The following is a 20,456-nucleotide window of genomic DNA, read 5'->3' as shown; positions in this document are numbered from 1 at the left end:
AAGAAAAAAAAAAGCCTTATCAGATTGACCACTGTGGTAAATTAGCAAGGAAATTACACATTCACAACATGGAGAAGATATAGTCCCACATTGGTTTGTTCAACCACACCTAAGCATACTCAGAAAAGCTAAATTCAGTCAAGGCCAGGTCTTTAAGTAAGTATGAAGAGCTGAGAACCAGAAAGCTCCCCTCTGCTCTCATGCATGCTCCACGATTTATTTTCTCACCATTGGCATCATTCTTTAGAATACAGCTTTATCTGCAAAGGGCCACCATTAGGATAAAAATATATTACCAGGGGGAAGTAACATGTCAACCCATTAGCACACATAAAAGCCCATTAGCAATAGTATGTATTTGCATATAAGTACATTAGCAATAGTATGTATTTGCATAGATTTCATCACCTCAGCTCAGAACATAAGATAGAAAAGGTAAATGATAGAGATCGTGTGGGTGGGGATAAAGGAGGCAGCCTTAGTCACTAGAGTGAGAAATACTGAAACAAAATTGACCTATTTCACAAATTTGCTTAGATCTGCTCTCTAATTTGTTATGATCATATCTAAATACTCTTAAAGAGAGCCCAGCAAAAACAGCCCAGCAAAAAACCAGCAGTCATGGGGAAGCTGCATTCATCTTATATTTAATGTCATATCCTACAAGGTCGGCAGGCACTAAGTGTACATTCATGTCTATCCCAACACCCAGAGACCAGCTCCCTCTCTTCAGGGAGTCCTATGGCAAATCTGACCAGCCATCAATGTCGGACTTTCTTACAGACACACTGTAAAGGAACTTCACAGCTAGAGGCTTGCAGACCATCTTTGCTGATGGCCCCACACTTCTGGACCAAGCTGTTTGAAAGAATCCTGTAAGAAATCAGAAAAACCAATCAAGATGACATACAGAGTAAAGGAGTTGTAAAGTATGAAAGAATAAAAAGTAAGGCCCCACTTCTGTTCAGGCCCCACTTCTCAGTTCCCAAAAATAGCAGAAAATAAAAACTGCTCATTAGCCTCTCTTTCAAATGTCATTCTTTTTTGTCCTTATCCACTGTTCATTTCCTTCCTTGTTCCCTATTTCCTTTCTTCACCCTTTCCTCTCTTCTCCATCTGCTATCCTTGATCTAATTCACATACTTTTTCTTCCCCTTCTCCTCTCCCATTCTCTCCTCTCCTCTCCCGTTCTCTCCTCTCCTCTCCTCTCCCCTCCCTTCTTCTCCCTCTCCCTCTCCCTCTCCGTCTCCCTCTCCCTCTCCGTCTCCCTCTCCCTTTCTCTCTCTTTCTCTCTCCCTCCTTCTCCCCTTTGGGTCCCTTACCTAGAGAAGTTTAAGGCTGATCCATCTTCCCACCTCCAGCCATAATTGTTCCTCAGACCAATCCAGTAAAAGTTGTTATTGAGGAAACCTTTGAGTAGGTTCTAAAGGAAAGATTGAAGATGATGAAAAAAGGTAAGAAAGATGCAGAAAACCAAAAAGACCCAGTGTCATGGTCAAACAGTTATTCCTTACACCCTCTCTCATCATCATTATTATGGACAGAATGTTTGTATCCCCTCAAAATTTAAATGTTGAAGCTCCAACCTCAATGAACGTGATGGTATTTAGAGGTTGGGCCTTTGGGAGACAAGAAGATCTAGTTGAGGTCATGAGGGTGGAGCCCTCACTAATGATAGGATTAGTGTCCTGGCCCCTGTGGGAATCGAACCCAAGACCTCGGCATTAGGAGCATGGCGCTCCAACCACCCAGGCCACTGGGCTGGCCAAGGATTAGTGTCCTTATAAGAAGAAATAGCCAGAGTTCAATCGCTCTCCACCATGTGAGGACACAATGAGAAGGTGGCTGTCTGCAAGCCAGGAAGAAGGTTCTCATCAGGAATTAAATCAGTCAGCGCCTTGATCTTGGACTTCCCAGCCTCCAGAACTGAGACATAAATGTCTGTGGTTTAAGCCACCCAGTCTATAGTATTTTGTTATAGCAGTCTAAGCTAACTAAAACAACCACCTAGTCCAAATAACTATTCTCTTTTTAAAACTCTAGTTGTAGAGATTTGTTGGTTGCAGAGTGGAACACTTCCTAGAGTTGACTTCATGTCTATAATTGCATTCTTATAATGTGACAAAGATAAAAATTACATCTCTACCTTCCATTGCAGCTTCTTTCTTGACTGGATGGCACCTGATAAGTATTCAAATAACTGAAAGAAAAAAGCTAAATACTGCTGTAGAAGCAGTCATCTTTCTCATTATCATTTAATACATAAATTATTAAGACTAAAGCAATATACTTGTTTCTTTTTTCCCACTAAACTCCCATTTTCCAAGTCCTTGTCAATTTTGCATATGAGAAGGGGAAAAAAGCAGATCTTAAGGAAACAAGCTTAAACTAAAGTTAGCTATACCCTTTATATATCCCATGCTACCCACTAGAACAGAGATAAAAGATTATTTTCTCTGCAGAGTCTGACATTTAAATGCAGGAATTTAATTCCTAAGGGAATTACCTCTATAAATGAAATAAAATAAAGGATAAATCCCCAAAGATTAATTTTGTGACAGGATTTGGTATGAGTGTAGGGAATATTTTGCCACAAATGAACTATCACCTTGGATTTGAAACTTGCTTTTGTTACAGTATCATTGTGATGATGAATTTTCAATGTGATGTTAATATAACAAGTATTGTGTTTGTTCATGAGTAAGAGGAGGATAAAACTATAAATCTGAAGACCAAAAAATTGATGGAAAACCCTTACCTATAAAATAAAAAGCTCAATGTTTGTGTGCTTTAAAGTATGAGTGAATATGCAAAGGTATTCATTCATATGTGTCTTAACAGATACCAAAGCCTCCTGGTTACATGTGGCAGGCAGGAGTAAATGTGTACAGTGGCATTCATGGGCAGCTAACTAATGTCTCTGTGCGTCCCACCGACATTATGCATAATTAATGAGATAATTGTCCAGCATATTCTCTTCACTTGTTATTCTAATTCCCTAAAGTCATTGCAAATCCCTTGTGAAAGAAAATGGAAAACTAATCAGAAAGCATTTAAATTGTTCTCTGTTCCTCTTATTTTGTTCCCAGAAAGCTTGTTATTTAGTGTTTTTGTTTGGTTGCTTGGTTGGTTTGGTTTTCTCTGAGCTAGAGCTTGATCTGATACGTAGATGCTAAAGAAAAAGACCATAACTTGTTCCAGTGATCATTTCCTGAGTGATCATTTGCCACAAGCCTCCTTCGTGTATTAATGCTTTGAGATAATCTGCCATTTCGTCTGGCAGTGGCCATTACACAGAACATATTTTCAAATTCAGTGAACTTGATTTGACCCCTCTCCTCCCTCTGTAAACTTCTCACCTGCGGAAGAATAGAAGCTCAAAAAAAGGGCAGTGATGTGTGTTATTTCACAGTAATTTCGTGGTAGGACGTGTACTAGAACCCAAGGCTGAAAACATGTCTGGAGGTTAAATAAAAACACACTGAGCTAGGGTGGCCGGATGGCTCAGTTGGTTAGAGCGCGAGCTCTGAACAACAGGGTTGCCCATTGGATTCCCACATGGACCAGTGAGCTGCACCCTCCACAACTAGATTGAAGACAAGGAGCGGCAGCTGAGCTTCCAGAGGGGGCAGCCGGATGGCTCAGTTGGTTAGAGTGCAAGCTCTCAACAACAAGGTTGCAGGTTCAATTCCCATGGGATGGTGGGCTGCGCCCCCTCAGCTAAAAATTGAAAACAGTGACTGGACTTGGAGCTGAGCTGCGCTCTCCACAACTAGATTGAAAGACAATGACTTGGAGCTGATGGGCCCTGGAGAAACACACTGCTCCCCAATATTCCCCAGTAAATTTTTTTTTAATTAATTTTAAAAAACATACGCTGAGCACATTACTTGAAAATGTAACATGATATTTAAAAATAAGTTTTTCCTATTTCCAGACTTTTCAGCTATCCTTTAGCAAGTAAACATGCAGATGCATTAAGAGATTGCAAAAGAAAATTTGACAGGCTAAAATTACTAGTTTCTTTCATATTGATAAGAATTTTCCTTATAATTTTGTGTGTGTGCACAATATTAAAAATAAATAAGCCTTGCTCTATAAACCAGAGCACTCTTGCAAAAAGATAGTGAAAAACTGTTCATCAACAGATAAATGGATAAACAAAATGTTATATATCCATATAACGGAATATTATTCAGCCACAAAAAGGAATGAAATTCTGATACATGCTATAGCACTAATGAACTTTGAAGACATGCTAAGTGAAGTAAGCCAGATACAAAAGGATATAATAGGCAAACTCAGAGAGACAAAATGTAGAATACTTGTCACCAGGGATTGGGGAAGGAGGAAATGGGGAGCTATTGTTCAGTGGGTACAGAGTTACTGTTTAGAATGATAAAAATATTTTGGAGATAAATAGTGGTGACGGTTGGACAACAAAGTGAACATACTTAATGCCACTTAATTGTACACTTGAAAATGACTAAATGCTAAATTTTATGTTATGCATATTTTACCACATTTTTTTTAAGTTAAAAAAAAAGATAGTGAGAGATATCCTAACCTACCTACCACACCTACGCTTGGTGTGAAGTTCATACCCGTTGCTTGATCTATTTATGAAGAAAAGGGTGACAAAAGACACACACATTACCAGACTATGAATACCTCCAAAGTAAAACATTTCTCCCACCATCTGCCCTGTGTTTCTAGCCATTTCTTTCAATCTTCTGACATATTTCAGATTTCCTCATAAGGGAAATGTTCAATTCAACAAGTCATAATTTACTTTGTAATACGTACTTTACTGAAATTTCATGTATTGGGATACAGGAGAAAAAAATCAAAAGTTCTTTTGACTCTAGGCTTTATTTTGAGAGACAAGGAAAATTAGTCAAAGTGGAAAAGAAGAAAAATTAAAATTAAGTGATTCCCACTATGTTAAAGAAGTTTTCACATAGATTTTCTCACTTAATATTCATAACAATTCTGGAATCTTTTTTTCTCCACTGGTACATTCCCATGGGATGTTGAAATTGAGAGTCAGAGAGGTTCAGAAAATTGCTGAAGGTCACATAGTAAGTAATGCAGTAAAAACAAACTCAAAACTGTCTGAAAGAAACTAAGCTCTTTCCATTACCTGATTCTACTTTAAAATATGGAGCAAAGTGACCAAATTGTGTTTGTATTGTGACCATAGTGTTTGTATTGCAGTCTCCAAAGAAGGAAACTTTGCATATAGTGATGTAAACCCTAAATACAAGAAAAGCCAATATTGAAAGTTCAGGGAGAAGAAAGGGAAAATCCCAAAGTCATAAATTCTATTAAGGAAGATGGTTAAATGAGAGGTTGAATGGGAGGTTGTTAAAACAATAAAGTCTGATGATATAATCTCCAGTTATGATAATGAGGAAGGAAGATATTATGAGGTGAGGAGCATCAGGATAAATTTAAAGAAACCAAAATACTTCCACAGGAAACTCTCTAGCAAGTGTGTACTTTAAAATAATACAGCAACAACTCTAAGAAACAAATGCTAATATTCTAAATGAACTGAGCCTTGTGTGGGGAAAAAATGACAACAAAAATTAAGAATTTGAATATATCTAAAGTTCTAAATTCAAAGAGCAAAACAACAAAAGCCAGATACCATTATGTAAACAAAACACTGAGGAAATAGCAGAGGAATTTCACTTCAATTTTGGTTTTTTCCTCAAAAACGAAAAATAATCTTGAAGTCCAAGATAGAAAAAATAGATGAGCATCTCACTATTCTAAATATATTTCAAATATATTTAAATACCAATGTACATTTCAGGCTTCAAATTCAAATAATTTTTTAAACATGTATAGGAAAGAAAAAGCACCAAAAGATAAATAATGGGAAAAGTTCTCTTGTTTCTAAGCACACAAGATAGATTATGGAAGCTGTCAAATACTATATCTCTATAAGTGACTTTAAAAGGTAGGTTAATATGGAGTTTAAACTCTGTCTCTGCAAAAATTAAAAGAGAGTGGGGGAGAGTGAGGGGGAAGAAGGAGAAGAAGGAAAAGGAGAAGGAGGGGGAGGAGGAGAAGAAGGAAGAGAAGAAAAAACTGGCTCTGCCAGATTTGCAGTTTTGGACTTGTTAATGAACTCTTCCAAATATTATTCACATATCAATGAAATGGAGGTGTTGAATTGTGCTATGTCTGCTATGCTGTGAAGATTAATATACATAAAATAATAGTGCTACTATTATTCACTCTGCTATAACTGGTTTAAGATAAGATGGACTATATACAGAGGGTGCCAAAAAATGCATACACATTTTAAGAAAGAAAAACTGTATTAAAATTGTAATCCTCAATATATACTGATAACAAAAGATAAATACAAGTCATGTTTGACTTCTGCAATTACAAGAGGTGCTCAAAGTGGTTACCATCAGCATCCAGACACTTCTGATTACGGCAAACTACGGCTTGAGCAACGTTGACTAAAGTGTCCACTTGTATACATTTTTTGGGACCTCCGGTATATGTACATTACTGAAAGATGACTAACAACATGAGATGGAGGTAGCCTCTAGCATATAGCAACCTAATTCCCTAGCACTATTCTTTTGCTGTTCAGGTAGGAGTTCCGACCTAAATATGATACTAGGAATACCAAGTATACCTTAACATAGTATGTAAATCTTGCCCTGATGAGCAAAGGCTCATCAGGTCAAATATAAGTCAAGTTGGTTGTACAGAACCTGACAAAATCCGAGGACAAGGAAAAGAACTAGGCCAGAGAACCACAGGAATATCAGAAGCAAAACTTATCTGTGGTTGTGATTAAATCTATCAGGGATATTCTACCCTCTCTAGTACTGACTTGAACCAAGGGGCCTTAAAAGAAAATAAACCAGTTTTAGAAATGCAGCCAATCTAACTCTGTTGAGCTTACACAATCACAGAGGCAAGATTCAGGGAAAGTGAAGAAAGAAAGGAAAGACAAAATTCCTGAAATAACTATTGTGTTCCTCTGGGGGACCTCAGAGACATAGAAATAGCCCCAATTCCCAGAGACTGTGCCTTAGCCCTTTTCTTCCTCCTATTATCACACTGTATAATCTATAGTAGCTGCTACCCCACAATTCTCTGTGGCAGTGTCTTGCATTATGACTCACTAGTCTCTTTATCAGTATTTGCCCAGCAATGTTTCAAGTTCTTTGCTCATTTCTGCTATTGACTTCAGTTAGCTCAAGTCCTCAGGAGCAGCTATATCAGAGTGAGAATAGGAGTGGCTGCAAAAAGGTCCCGAAAGTCAGGTTATTATTACTGGGTGCCATAAAATAAAGATTTCATGTGTCTAATGAATAGACCCCAAAGCACTTGGCAACCTAGTTTAGGAAAGGCATAAAGAAGAAGTAAGTCACAGAGACGCACTAATTTGGAGTTGGATTCTATGCAAACTTTCAAAGGAATGAGTATTTCTTTGACAGAAAACAGGAATCTAGATGCTTTAATCTTTTCTTAAATTGGAAATTATAACATTTAGGAACTATATGTTCTCCCCAGTTGCTTTAGAGTAATTATCTCTCTGAATTTCCCCAGAGGATGTTAATATACTTGAATTTTTAATAAACTATTCTCTGTGACTTGATTCTACCCAGAAAGCAATATCAATACACACAATCAGCATGAAATTAGCACTAAAAACCTAACTAGGGTTTCTTATTTTCTTTATATATGTTATTTACATTGATAAGTTAGAATCTGATTGATTTTTGTACCAGGTTACATCAGGATGCCCACTCCTTGAGTAAACTTGAGATGCTCCAGGATTAATAAAGAGCTCTCTCTCCTCCAGGAGATTGCTGGGTGGACAGAAAGGATCTGAGAGCCCTGGAGGAAGTGGAGCCCACCAGCTTAACTCTGAGAGGAGCTTAAGATCTCACACACACACACACACACACACACACACACACACACACGCCTATGAGAAAATCTTAGTTTCTATAACAGAGGGTTGTTTGGTCAGGCGTGGAAAGGGGAAGAGTGAGGAAGAAGAGGGAAGAAGGCAGGCGTAGAGGAGGAGGAAAGAAGGGAGGAAGTAGCAGAGAAAAGGAGAGGGAAAAAGAAAGATGTTCCTTTTTTCCTCCTAAGAGGATACATGATACCTTTGAACAGCATTCACCAACAAAACAACCTACATTTGCTAAATGTTTGCATTTACCATTTCCTGGTTGCCTGTAAGCACAAGGAGATGTGAGTCTTTGGCTAAGCAGAATTCCAGACTAGAATTCCAGTCCTTTTTCTCCATTGAGAAGTAATAACAATGGTCACCAGAGCCCATCCAGAGGTCTGGGCAGTTAGGACAGCTGGTACCTAGAAAAGAAGAGGACCTGGTTCACATCTTTATGGACCATTCTGTCTTGGAAACGAAATGGGAGATAAAATGGAATATGGCACTCCCGATGTCTTCCTGCCCCTCCACCCCTCACAGTAATGTTTAGAGAAATGCACAATAATGCATGGCCTCAAATTAAATATCTCACAATATCCAGCTCCATTACTACTACAGTACATGCCACTAAGCAAGGGTGTGACTACAGCTGTAGGAGCAGGAAAGGAAATGGGAACAATCTGGCTGAGGACTGGGGAGAGAGTACATTACTTGTGCTAGAGATCTTTATGCACATGTGATAAATGCACACCAGATAACATAACTGCATTTGCATGATATGTGTCAGTGTACTGCCTATATAGGCTCAATGTGTACATTGTGTAACTATATAACGCACATTGTTTAAATCAGGCAGAATCTTTCAGAATGCCCAACCTCAACTTGACACCCCATAATAGTACGTAAGAAAAGGACAGAATTTGAGGGTATCTACCAAAAAAAAATCTAAAAACATTTATCTGTAAAGATGCATGTACCCCTACCCTATGTTCATTGCAGCATTGGTCATGGTGGCTAAGCAAGAAATGTCCTTCAATAGATGATCGGATAAAGAAAATGTGTTATATAAATATAACGGAATATTACTCTGCCATAAGAAAAGATGAAAGACTGCCATTTGTGACAACATGGATGGATCTTGAGATTATCATGCTAAGCAAAAGAAGTCAGAAAGTTAAGAACCATATGATTTCTCTCATATGGGGAATATAAAACTGACAGCAACAAATGAACAAGACAAACAAAAACTCATAGACACAGACAACAGTTTAGTGGTTACCAGAGGTAAGCAGGGGAGAGGAGAGGTAGAAGAGGGTAAATGTGGTTAAATATATGGTGATGGTAGGAGAATTGATTTTAGGTGGTGAACACACAATGCAATATATAGATGATGTATTATAGAATTGTACACTTGAAAGCTATATAATTTTATTAACTAATGTCACCCCAACAAACTTAACAGAAATTTTTTAAGTAATGAAAAAAAGCCACAAAAAAAGAGAGAAAAAAGAACAGAAACTAGAAAGAGCAAACTTAACTATAATGAAATGTTGTTGTTGTTTTAAATCACAAACGCAATTGTCTGTCGTCATTGGAAATTAGATAAAAGACTTATATTTCAGCAAAAAGAATTTACTTTAGATATTTTTTAAAAATTTCTGACAGAGAAGGGTATCAGACACTAAAATGAAAAGTGAGACAATTCTCCTCATTGAGCCCTTTAAAATACAGAATAGTCTCATTCCTTTAAAGTGGTTGGATTATAGTTCTGTGAAAATGAAAGGGAACTGAATAAACTTTCAAGGTAATGTTAACCAAGATTCCATAATTTTTTTATTTTCTACTTCCATGAAACATTTGTATAAACTCACCATAAGCGTAATTCCACAGTGAGCAAGTATAAACTATTATATCACGTGAGTACATGTATAGATATATAATTGGAAACTTGATTATGTATTGTGGACAAAAAAGGGGTTCTACAGAAAGTAACCTCACAGGGTGATTTAATCATAAATTCTTAACTGGGCAGGTCATAGTGGGTAGTCACACTCCAGGCCTACACCTTCTTTAGTGAGAGGTTTTATGGCAGCCCTGTCCATTGTTCTTGCGTATATAGGTTAACACATCTTTGAAATGCTAAAAACAGTATCACTCAAAGGTGTAACTACCCTCAAGAGAGCACATAATCTTAACTACCCTATAATCCCATCCCTTCCTTGCTTTCTCCCACCTTCAAGTATTCTTCCTTACACTCCCTCCTTAATATCAAATGCATAAAATAAATTGCTAATTGTCACTCTGTGGAGCATTTGAAATTTTGCTTCCTGGCAATTGTCATCAATTTTATCAAATAAACTCATAAAAATTATCTACAGATTTGGATGTTTCTTATGTCAACAGTATCTATTTCAGATCTGGGAATTTAAAATCTGGGGGAAGTAGTCCTTTTTAATGTAAAGATTAGACAACTTTTCTATGGGAAGCCCTGCCATAGGACAAATACAGGGTTCTAGAGAACGAGCTTAAAGTTAGCACTTTATAGATTTGTGTTTTTTTCCATACGACTGTAACATTACCCAGCCTGAATGAGAAATCTCCAACTTCCCTAGGAGTCTCTTTTTATCAAAAGTAGTACTTGGGTCTGAGGTAGAAGTACTAGGGCTGAAACCTTAGAATCCTAGTGAATACTCTCTATAACCTGTCACTGACAATCATCCCCAGATAACATAAATCTAAATTAGGACCCTAGATTGTGAAACAATAAACCAAGGGCCCTCCAGATTATCATATTTAAGGACCTAGAAGAATTAAATCTAGAAAAGTTCATTTTAAAAAATATAAAAGCTCTATAATTGGAAAACTAATCAAAATATGCTTAATTAAATTATGATATATCTTATTATGTGAAAAGTTAAACACAATATTATAATTTGATTGCCATGATAAATATAATAGGTAGGAAAATGTTTATGACACAATATAGAATTAAAAAGCAATATACAAAATTATAAGCATACTATGATTAGAACTACACCCACTCTTACTTTAAAAAAACAAAGGTGGGGAGATTTTAGAGGACTAGATTGAAATTCTGTTAAGAGAATAAATACTTACACAAATGCATATAGTCAAAGACTTGGAGGTTATACCCAGGAAATGTTGTGTACAAGTGGTGATTTATACTGTTGGGATTATTATTTTTTCAAATTTTCTGTTATATTGCGTTCATAGCACAAAATGGATATGAATTGTGATTGAAAGATACGGTGAATGTTTAAATAAAAAAAATTATTACAGTAAAAGACATATTGCCATTAATCCCCATTAAAGTATTCCCCTTCACTTCAAATACACTTATCCCATCGTTCTTGCCATTTTCTGAACCAGTTTTAGAAGTCCTCTTTTGTGAGTGTCTTTATTTCACCGTCTATCATGACAACGTTGCATATCACACATCATTTCTGATATACGGCAATTTCTGTCAAATAAAAACATTACAGTGTGTCCTCATCCACCTTATTCACTGGATCTGGCACCATATGACTTCTGGGCTCTTCCCCAAAGTCAAAATGATTCAGGACATCGAGGCAGCCACCTGAGCACAACTGAAGACACTCACAAAAGAGGACTTCTAGAACTGCTTCAGAAAGTGGCAAAAACAATGGGATAGTGTGTTTGAAGTGAGGAGGGGGTACTTTGAGGGGGATTAATGGCTATGTGTCTTTTACTGTAATACATTTTTTTAATTTAAACACTCACGGTATTTTTTGATCACACCTCATACATGAAAGATTATTTTTGGTTTAAGTTAGCACTTACCCTGGCACAGAATCCATTTGAATAGCAGCAAACTCACAAGAACGGCACTCACAAGGCCCAAAACTATTGCCACACGGCAAGAGAGCGACCACCTGGAAGAAGAAGCTACAAAAACAGAATCCAAAGCAAGATCCTGAGTCAGAATAAAAGTTGAAGGAAAAGAAAAGGGAAGGAAAGGATTTCTGGGATCTTGAAGTGATGTGGGCTAGTGGGAACTGAGACCGAGGCCTTAAAGATTCCTTTCCTAGATCTGTCAGGGACTTGCTCTAAAGTCTAGAGAAACCACCCACATCTTTAGCAAGGAATGTACTATATTTATCAACTAATAATACTTTTTTTCCTTTGAAATTGTGGCTTACACAATCTCATGTGTTAGTGGTGATATATAAATTGGTACAACCTCTATGGAGGACAATTTGGCAATGTCTACCCAAATTCCAAAGGCAATTACTCTTTGACTCAGCAATCTCTCTTTGAGAAAAATGTTATAATTTGCTCAATCAATCTAGTATACATGGACATTTAGATTTCTTTCCATTACCATAAATTATACAGCACTGGACATTTCTAAGAACATTAAAAGTGTAATAATAAGAATATACAGTAAGAAAGGGGAAAGCTTATGGAATTACCCTTAAAAAACAGACCTATGGGAGTTTACTGCCTAAGATATAAAATCAAATATTAACTTTGGTGCTTACACTATTATCTGCCTGTCTCGGAAAGTGTTTTCTCAGGGCTCAGTGTAAAGGTGGTTTATTTCATCCTCAAATCTCCAAAGAGTCACAGGGACTAGTTATCTATGGTGTTCTTGATACCCCGTCACCATTCAGGTACAACACTGTTGGGGGAAAAAACCCAGGAATGTGAATCAATTTCTCTTCTGATAAACCCTCACTATTACCTATTAGTAAAATTACCGGTGTCTCTCTTCTCATTTCTTAGTTGTAAAAACAGATACCTAGAATTTAAACAGCTGGTTTACAACAAACTTTACTAAAGAGATAAAGTTCTCCCAAGAAAGTTCTTGCTTTCGTATAGGAGCAATAAAGAATAACAGAATTGCCCTAGCTGGGGTTTTGTAGATAAGATCATAGATGTGAATGGTTAGAAAAGAATTTACCTGAGACCTAAGATCAGACCTGGACCATATACCAAATTTCCATATCCAACTCTGGACTTCAAACTGAAACTAAAGTATTTCCTCAAATGACCCTCAATTTTTCTGCATCCTCTACTCCAAACTTAATTCTGCCTCCCTTTCATCCCTTAGTCTATGGTAACTAAGCAGAATTTTCCATACTAACTTGGTTAACTCACCTTTTTGCTGCAGTCTGTCATCATTCTGGGCTTGGGGTAAAGCAGACAATTCTAATGCAGAATAAATGGCATTGTCAATCATCTCCATCTCTTTCAGTTTCAGCTGAGAGAGTAAAATTATAGAAGTGTGAGGAGATACGTGCCAGTAAGGAAACAGCCCAATCTATAAACTGCTAACAGGAAACTTGAAAGCTTTTTTTTTTTTTAATGGCCCAGCATGACAAAAACAAGTAATTTATCAGAAAATGATCAAATTCTAGGGCTGCCTATAGAAATTAATTAGAATATAAACTGCCTCACCATACTGTCTAAATGCTCATTAAATATGTCTAAATTGACACCCCATTTCATCTAATTCTATTGAGCAAGGAAAAGTTGCTCTTCAATCAGTAAATTCGATTATGGAAACTGGAATAAAAATGAGAGTAGTTCCTAGGTATGAATTTATCTCAGATTTTGTTTTTACTTTGTCTCCTTTTGAGAAAATAGATGCATGCAAAATGGGATGAGTTTCACTGTTTCTTGGACCTTTGGGGTAGTGCTACATGGTAGAGAAATGGTCTGTTGGCTACATCTGCCTGGAACCATGAGAGAAATAGACTATTGCCCAGTCTACGTTTTGTGAATATTCTGTGCCCCTGTGTTCCCTAAAACATGCTCCCAATTGTGCTCTAATCTTTACCCTTCACCGTGTCAGGAATTCCATTAAATTTCTCTCCTGTTCTCTTATTTTTATATGCAAAGACAACTATGAAAGGGAACACATTAAATAAATACATACCAAAGTGTAATTTATTTCTAACGGATGAATGGTTAATAAAAAAGTTAAAGAAAAACAGAAATGAAATTGAAACTCTAAGAACAGATAAAATCACCAAGACAGAATGTATAAGACAGAAAAGAGGAGAAATAGGAAGGGCATATTAATAAAAACTAATACAGTTCTGTTTCCAGCCCTAACAGAGCATTACTGAACGTGATCTCTAGCCAAAAAACTATACATGATGAAATATGCGCGTATGAGGCAACTGTTTCCAGGTTCAGAACACAGGAAGCTCTGTGCTCCTTGAGAAAACAGAACACACAAAGGTGAGCCCTATGATCACCCTGTCATTCTACCAAGGCCACTTTCTGGCACAAAGCAGGAAAATGAATCCTAAACAGAGCAGCAGTCTCACTAAGCTGGAGACAGAGATCCAAGTTTTGAGCTGTTTATGTGGCTGGAATTTGAAGGGCAGAGTAACTGACAACATGGAGCTGCATGGACAGAGATGTCCCGAAGACTGCATGGGAATTCACTGTAGGCCCTTGGCTAAGAGCGAGACTACACAGACAGAGGACGTGATTCTGCAAGTCCTAGCTGAGATGGCCTCCTGCAGAGCCAACCGCTGAATAAGTGAGACAAAGTGGTACAGTGCTAACCAGAATGAGCAAAACAAAGCCTGACAGAATCCAAAAGATCTACCCGTAATTTAGCTTCCCGTGAGAACAAATTTTGATGCCCTTAAAAGGAAGACAACATAAACAAAATGTGGTCTATGCATACAATGGAATATTTATTATTCAGCCTTAAAAAGGAAGGAAATCCTGTCACATCCTACAAAAATGGATGAACCTTGAAGATATGCTAAATGAAATATGCCAATCACAAAAAAGCAAATGTTCTCTGAGTCCACCTATATGAGGTATCTAAAGCAGTCAAATTCATAGAAACAGAAAATAGAATGGTGGCTGCCAGGGGCTGGAGAGGAGAAATGGGGAGTTGTTTAATGGCTATAGAGTTTCAGTTTTGCAAGATGGAAAAACTTCTGGAAATCCGGTGTACAACAATGTGAATATACTTGTATTAGTCTGCTTCGGCTGCCATAACAAAACACCATAGCCTGGATGGCTTAAACAATATTTATTTTCTCACAGTCTGGGCCTGGAAATTCAAGATTAAGGTGCCTGCAGCAGCCACCTTCTGGTGTCTGGTGAGAACTCCTTCCTGCAGCAGCCACCTTCTCACTGTGGTCTCACATGCTTTTCCTCAGTGCCTGTGTACAGGAAGAGAGAGACGGAGCTCTCTGGTGTCTCCTTTTAAAAGGACACCAATCCTATCAGACCAGGATCCATCATGATGAGCTCACTGAATTACATCCTTAGAGGCCCCGTCTCTAAACACAGCCACACTGGAGGTTAGGGCTTCAACATACAAATTTGGGGGTTGAAGGTGACACAAATTCCATAGCAATACTTAACACTACTGAACCTACACTTAAAACCAGTTAAGATGTTTTTAAAAGGAAGGCAACACAGGAACCAGAGCTCCTTGAAGAAATGACTAAGTCTAGCCCCAGGAGGAAAAATACAAAATGAGCCCAGAGCATCTTTTAGTCTTTTAAGGCTACAAAATAAAGAGGTACTCAAAAGCAAAAAAAAAAAAAAAAAATGAGGGCATGTCAGAAGGACATGGAACTAACTGAAAAAGCTCTCAATGGCCAAATATGAAACAATTAGAGAAACAAAATAAACAACAGTATTGGATTATAAACCAGGAATAAAAATATCTGATTCCATACTGACTTATATTTATTTATTTTTGAGGCATAAAACTGTACAGATGGTCCCTAACTTATGATGGTTCAACTTACAATTTTTCAACTTTACAATGGTGCAAAAGCAATAAGTTCTGACAATTAAGTTCTAGAACCTGTTGCAATGATGTTTGCTAAACTTCTTTTGCTATCAGAGGGATTGTTGACTATGAATTTGTACCAACTGGACAAACAGTTAACCAGGTTTACTATTTGGAAGTGCTGAAAAGGCTGCGTGAAAAAGACCTGAACTTTTCACCAACAATTCATGGCTCTTGCATCACGACAATGCACCAGCTCACACGGCACTGTCTGTGAGGGAGTTTTTAGCCAGTAAACAAATAACTATATTGGAACACCCTCCCTACCTGATCTGGCCCCCAATGACTTCTTTATTTACCCGAAGATAAACAAAATATTGAAAGGAAGACATTTTGATGACATTAAGGACATCAAGGGTAATACGACGACAGCTCTGATGGCCATTCCAGAAAGAGCTCCAAAATTGCTTTGAAGGGTGGACTAGGCACTGGTGTTGGTGCATAGCTTCCCAAGGGGAGTACCATAGTGATATTCAGCAATGAGGTATGTAGCACTTTTTCTAGCACGAGTTCGTGAACTTAATTGTCAGAATTTCGTACATTGCAAAATGATTACCACATTCAGACTATAATCATGTCCATTACCTCCAATAGTTACTATTTTTGTTTGTGTGTGGTGTGGTGAGAACAGTTGAAATCTACTTTTAGCAAATTTCAAGTATACAATACATTATTATTAACTATAGACACCATGCTGTACATTAGGTCTCCAGAACTTATTCATGTCATAACTGAAAGTTTATACCCTTTGATCACTATTTCCTCTTTCCCCCAACCCTTAGCCTCTGGTAACAACCTTTCTATGTTTTTGTTTTATGGGTTTTTTTTACATTTCACATGGTAAGACAAAGCAAAATTTGTTCTTGTGTTTGGCTTATTTCACTTAGATAATGTCCTCCAGTTTCATCTATGTTGTTGCAAATGGCAGGATTTCCCTTTTTTAAGGCTGAATAATTTTCTCTTCTCTATATATGTACATATATATGTCATTTTCTTGAACCATTCATCTGGCAACAGACATTAAGGTTATTTCCATATCATGGTTACTATGAATAAAGCTGCAAAGAACACGGCAGTGTAGATATCTCCTTAAAATAGTGATTTTATTTCCTTTGGATATATACCCACAAATGAGATTGCTGGATCATGGTAGCTCTATTTTTAATATTTTGAGGAACATCCATACTGTTTTCTATAGTGGCTGCAAGCAATTTACATTGACATTCATTTTATTGATTGTTTCCTTCGCTGCGCAGAAACAATTTATTGTAGCCCCACAGCTTTATTTTTGCTTTGGTTGCCCATGCTTTTGGTGTACATTCCAAAAACTGATTGCCAAAACCAATGTCAAGTTTTCCTGCCATATTTTCTACTAGGACTTTTATGCTTTTAGGTCTTGCTTTTAAGTCTTTAATTTATTTTGAGCTATTTTTCTGCATGGTTCATGAAAAGGGTGCAATTTCATTATTTTGCATGTGGATACATTGTTTTCCCAATATCATTTATTTAAGAGATTATCCTTTCTCTATTGTATATTCTTGATGCCTCTGTCAGAAATTCATTGACTGTACATACATGGGAAGTGGGATGGTGCCAGCAAAAATGAAACTGTTCGTCCTACCTTTATGTGGTTAGTCTCAAGTTTTTTGTTCCACTGTGTTGCTGATGTGTCTTAAGTGGACTGCTGAGAGACCTCCCAGAGCTATTTTCATTAGTGGATAGCTGTCTAATCATTGTTCTTTGTGGGGGAACAGAGGCTTCAGTCTCTTACTCCGCCAACATGGTGATGTCACTCCTCTGAATCCATTCTGATTTAAATAAATGATTAAATAAATAAATAAGTGGGAGAGAAGTTATAAATCTTCCTTACAGAGACTCCAAATAATATATTCAGATACTCACCAGTCATAGTGTGCAAATTAATTCTCTTCCCCTTTAATGCCAGCAAAACTTAGCAACTCACTTTCAAAGAATAATGTATGGATAGGAAAAACAGCAACTTCACAGCAGAGAAACCTGGCAAACACAACCTCAACCACATAAACAGGGTTAACCATGTGAAACCACCAATGATAAGTCTTGCTGATATCATGTACCTCCAATATTATGCCATGAGAAAGGCAACTGACCACTATGGTATATTTTGCCAAACCCTCAGTCTAAACGTGAAAAAAATAAAATCAGATAACTTCAAATTGAGAAGTATTCTACTAATATCTGACCAGTATCCTTCAAATACATCAAGGTCATGAAAAATAAGGAAATACTGAGAAATTATTATAGACCAGAGAAGACTAATATGAAAACTAAAATGCAAAGTGATATCCTGGATTACATCCTGGAACAGAAAAAAAGACAAGTGGAAAACTGGTGAAATCAGAGAAAACCTGGAGTTAGTTAATAATAATGTAGCAGTGTTTATTTCTTAGTTCTGACTAATGTATCATGATTATTTAAGATGTTAATATAGGGGAAATGGGGCAAAGGTTATAAAGGAATGCTCCAACCTATCTTTAAAACTTGTCTGTAAATCTAAAATTATTCCAAAATAAAAATTTTACTTAAAAAAGAGAGACAACATAATGCAGACTCCCTATAATGTAACATATTTAATGTCCAGCATAAAATTAAAAATTATTACAATGCTAAGAAATAAGAAAATGTGGACCATACTCCAGAGAAAAATCAGTAACTGAAAAAGAAATTTAAGATGACACAGATGTTGGAATTAGGAAACAAGGACTTTAATAGCTGTATAAATATGTCCGAAGACAGAGGAAAATATGATCACAATGAAATAAAAAGTGAAGAATTTCAGCAGAAAAACAAAAACTTTGAAAAAAAAAAAAAAACCTGAATATTCTAAAACAGAAATGAACAATATTCATAATGTTTAAAAACATTATGAATTAACAGCAAACTGAATGGAATTAACAGCAAATTGGAGCAGAAAGAAGAAAAGGTAGGTGAATGTGAGGATAGATTGCTAGAAATTATCCAATATGAAGAACAGAAAAAAAATGAAAATGAACAGAGCCTCAGTGACCTATACAACAACATCAAGAAATATAACGTAAGTGTTATTGAAGTACCAGAAATACAGGAGAAATACAATGAAGCAGAAAAATAATTTGAAGAATTAATAGTCAAATATTTCCCAAATTTTGTGTAAAATTTACAGATATAAAAATAAACAAATTGGACTACATCAAGCTAAAAAGCTTTTGCATAGCAAATGAAACCATCAACACAATAAACAGGCAACCTACCTAATGGGAGAAGATATTTGTAAATGATATATATGATAAGGGGCTAAGCTCCAGAATACATAAAGAAGCCAATCAACTCAACACACACACACAAAAAAAAAAAAAATTCAATTTTTTAAAAAAGGCAGAGGTTCTTCCTCCGTGCTGCCTGTGGAGGTGGCACCGATATCCTACTCGGTTTCATGGCTGCCCTCAGACCACTTGTGAAGCCCAACACCATCAAAAAGAGGACCATGAAAAAGAATATATATTCTATATTCTACATAGTCTTTCCATTTGCAACAGCATGGATGGATTTTATGCTAAGTGCAAATCAAAGATAAATGCCATACGATTTCACTTATATGAATCTTTTAAAAATGTGAGTAAACATATTTTGTATGCCAGTATATATTTCCTCTGGCTGCTTTTTTGTTTTTTAATTTTTTTATTGGGGAATATTGGGGAACAGTGTGTTTCTCCAGGGCCCATCAGCTCTAAGTCGTTATCCTTCAATTTAGTTGTGGAGGGCACAGCTCAGCTCCAAGTCCAGTCGCTGTTTTCAGTCTTTAGTTGCAGGAGACGCAGCCACCATCCCATGCAGGAATTGAACTGGCAACCTTGTTGTTGAGAGCCCGTGCTCTAACCAACTGAGCCATCTGGCCACCCCACTTTAGGTGCTTTTAAGATGTTCTCTTTATCACTTCTTTTCAGGAGCTTGATGATAATGTATTTTGGTGTACTTTTCTTCATGTTTCTCCTGGTTAATATTCATTGAGCAGGGGCCAACCTGGTGGGTCAGGTGGTTAGCGCTCCATGCTCCTAACTCCAAAGGCTGCCGGTTCGATTCCCACATGAGCCAGTGGGCTCTCAACCACAAGGTTGCCTGTTGGATTCCTGCAAGGGATGGTGGGCTGCACCCCCTGCAACTAGCAACGGCAACTAGACCTGGAGCAGAGCTGAGCCCTCCACAACTAAGACTGAAAGGACAACAACTTGAAGCTGAACAGAACCCTTCCACAACTAAGATTGAAAGGACAACAACTTGACTTGGGAAAAAACATTCCTGGAAGTACACACTGTTCCCCAATAAAGTGCTTTTCCCCTTCCCCAATAAAATCTTTTTAAAAAAATTCATTGAGCATCTTTGATCTGTGATTTATATTTTATCAAATTTTTTTAAATTTTGGCCAATATATTTCCTGTCCTCTTTCTGCAACTTTAATTATAAATATGTTAGATTGCTTGGTGCTCTGGGGTTTTGAGGGGGACAAAGAGGGTTTTCTTTCTCCATGTGTTAATTTTGGATATTTTCTAATGAAATGTCTTCAAGTTAACTAATGTAGCTTAGTTTCTCATCTACTGTAAGTCCATCCAGTATATTTTCACTGTATTATTTCAGATATTGTATTTCTTATACCTAGAAGCAGGATTTCAGTTATATTTTAAA

General features: G+C 37.0%; 1 protein-coding gene across 2 annotated transcripts; it reads right to left on the bottom strand.

Annotated features, from left to right (window-relative positions):
• Positions 1–626: 626 nt before the first annotated feature.
• KLRG1 (killer cell lectin like receptor G1) lies at positions 627–17,487 on the bottom strand. 2 transcript variants are annotated; one of them, XM_074326048.2, is made up of 6 exons: positions 17,380–17,487; positions 13,082–13,184; positions 11,762–11,866; positions 8,210–8,361; positions 1,323–1,423; positions 627–873 (listed from the first exon to the last, which is right to left on the bottom strand). In XM_074326048.2, exons 2-6 carry the CDS (start codon positions 13,167–13,169, stop codon positions 762–764), a joined length of 558 nt encoding a protein of 185 aa, XP_074182149.1. In that variant the 5' UTR covers positions 13,170–13,184; positions 17,380–17,487; the 3' UTR covers positions 627–761. The 2 variants fall into 2 exon arrangements, with proteins under 2 accessions (XP_074182149.1, XP_074182148.1); XM_074326047.2 differs by lacking the exon at positions 17,380–17,487 and having other exon boundaries at positions 13,082–13,212.
• Between the last annotated feature and the right edge of the window lie 2,969 nt (positions 17,488–20,456).

The sequence above is a fragment of the Rhinolophus sinicus genome, chromosome 1 (assembly GCF_057876585.1).
Source record: "Rhinolophus sinicus isolate RSI-liver-muscle chromosome 1, RSI-T2T, whole genome shotgun sequence".
Taxonomy (NCBI): domain Eukaryota; kingdom Metazoa; phylum Chordata; class Mammalia; order Chiroptera; family Rhinolophidae; genus Rhinolophus; species Rhinolophus sinicus.
This window is presented reverse-complemented; position numbering and strand designations above follow the sequence as displayed.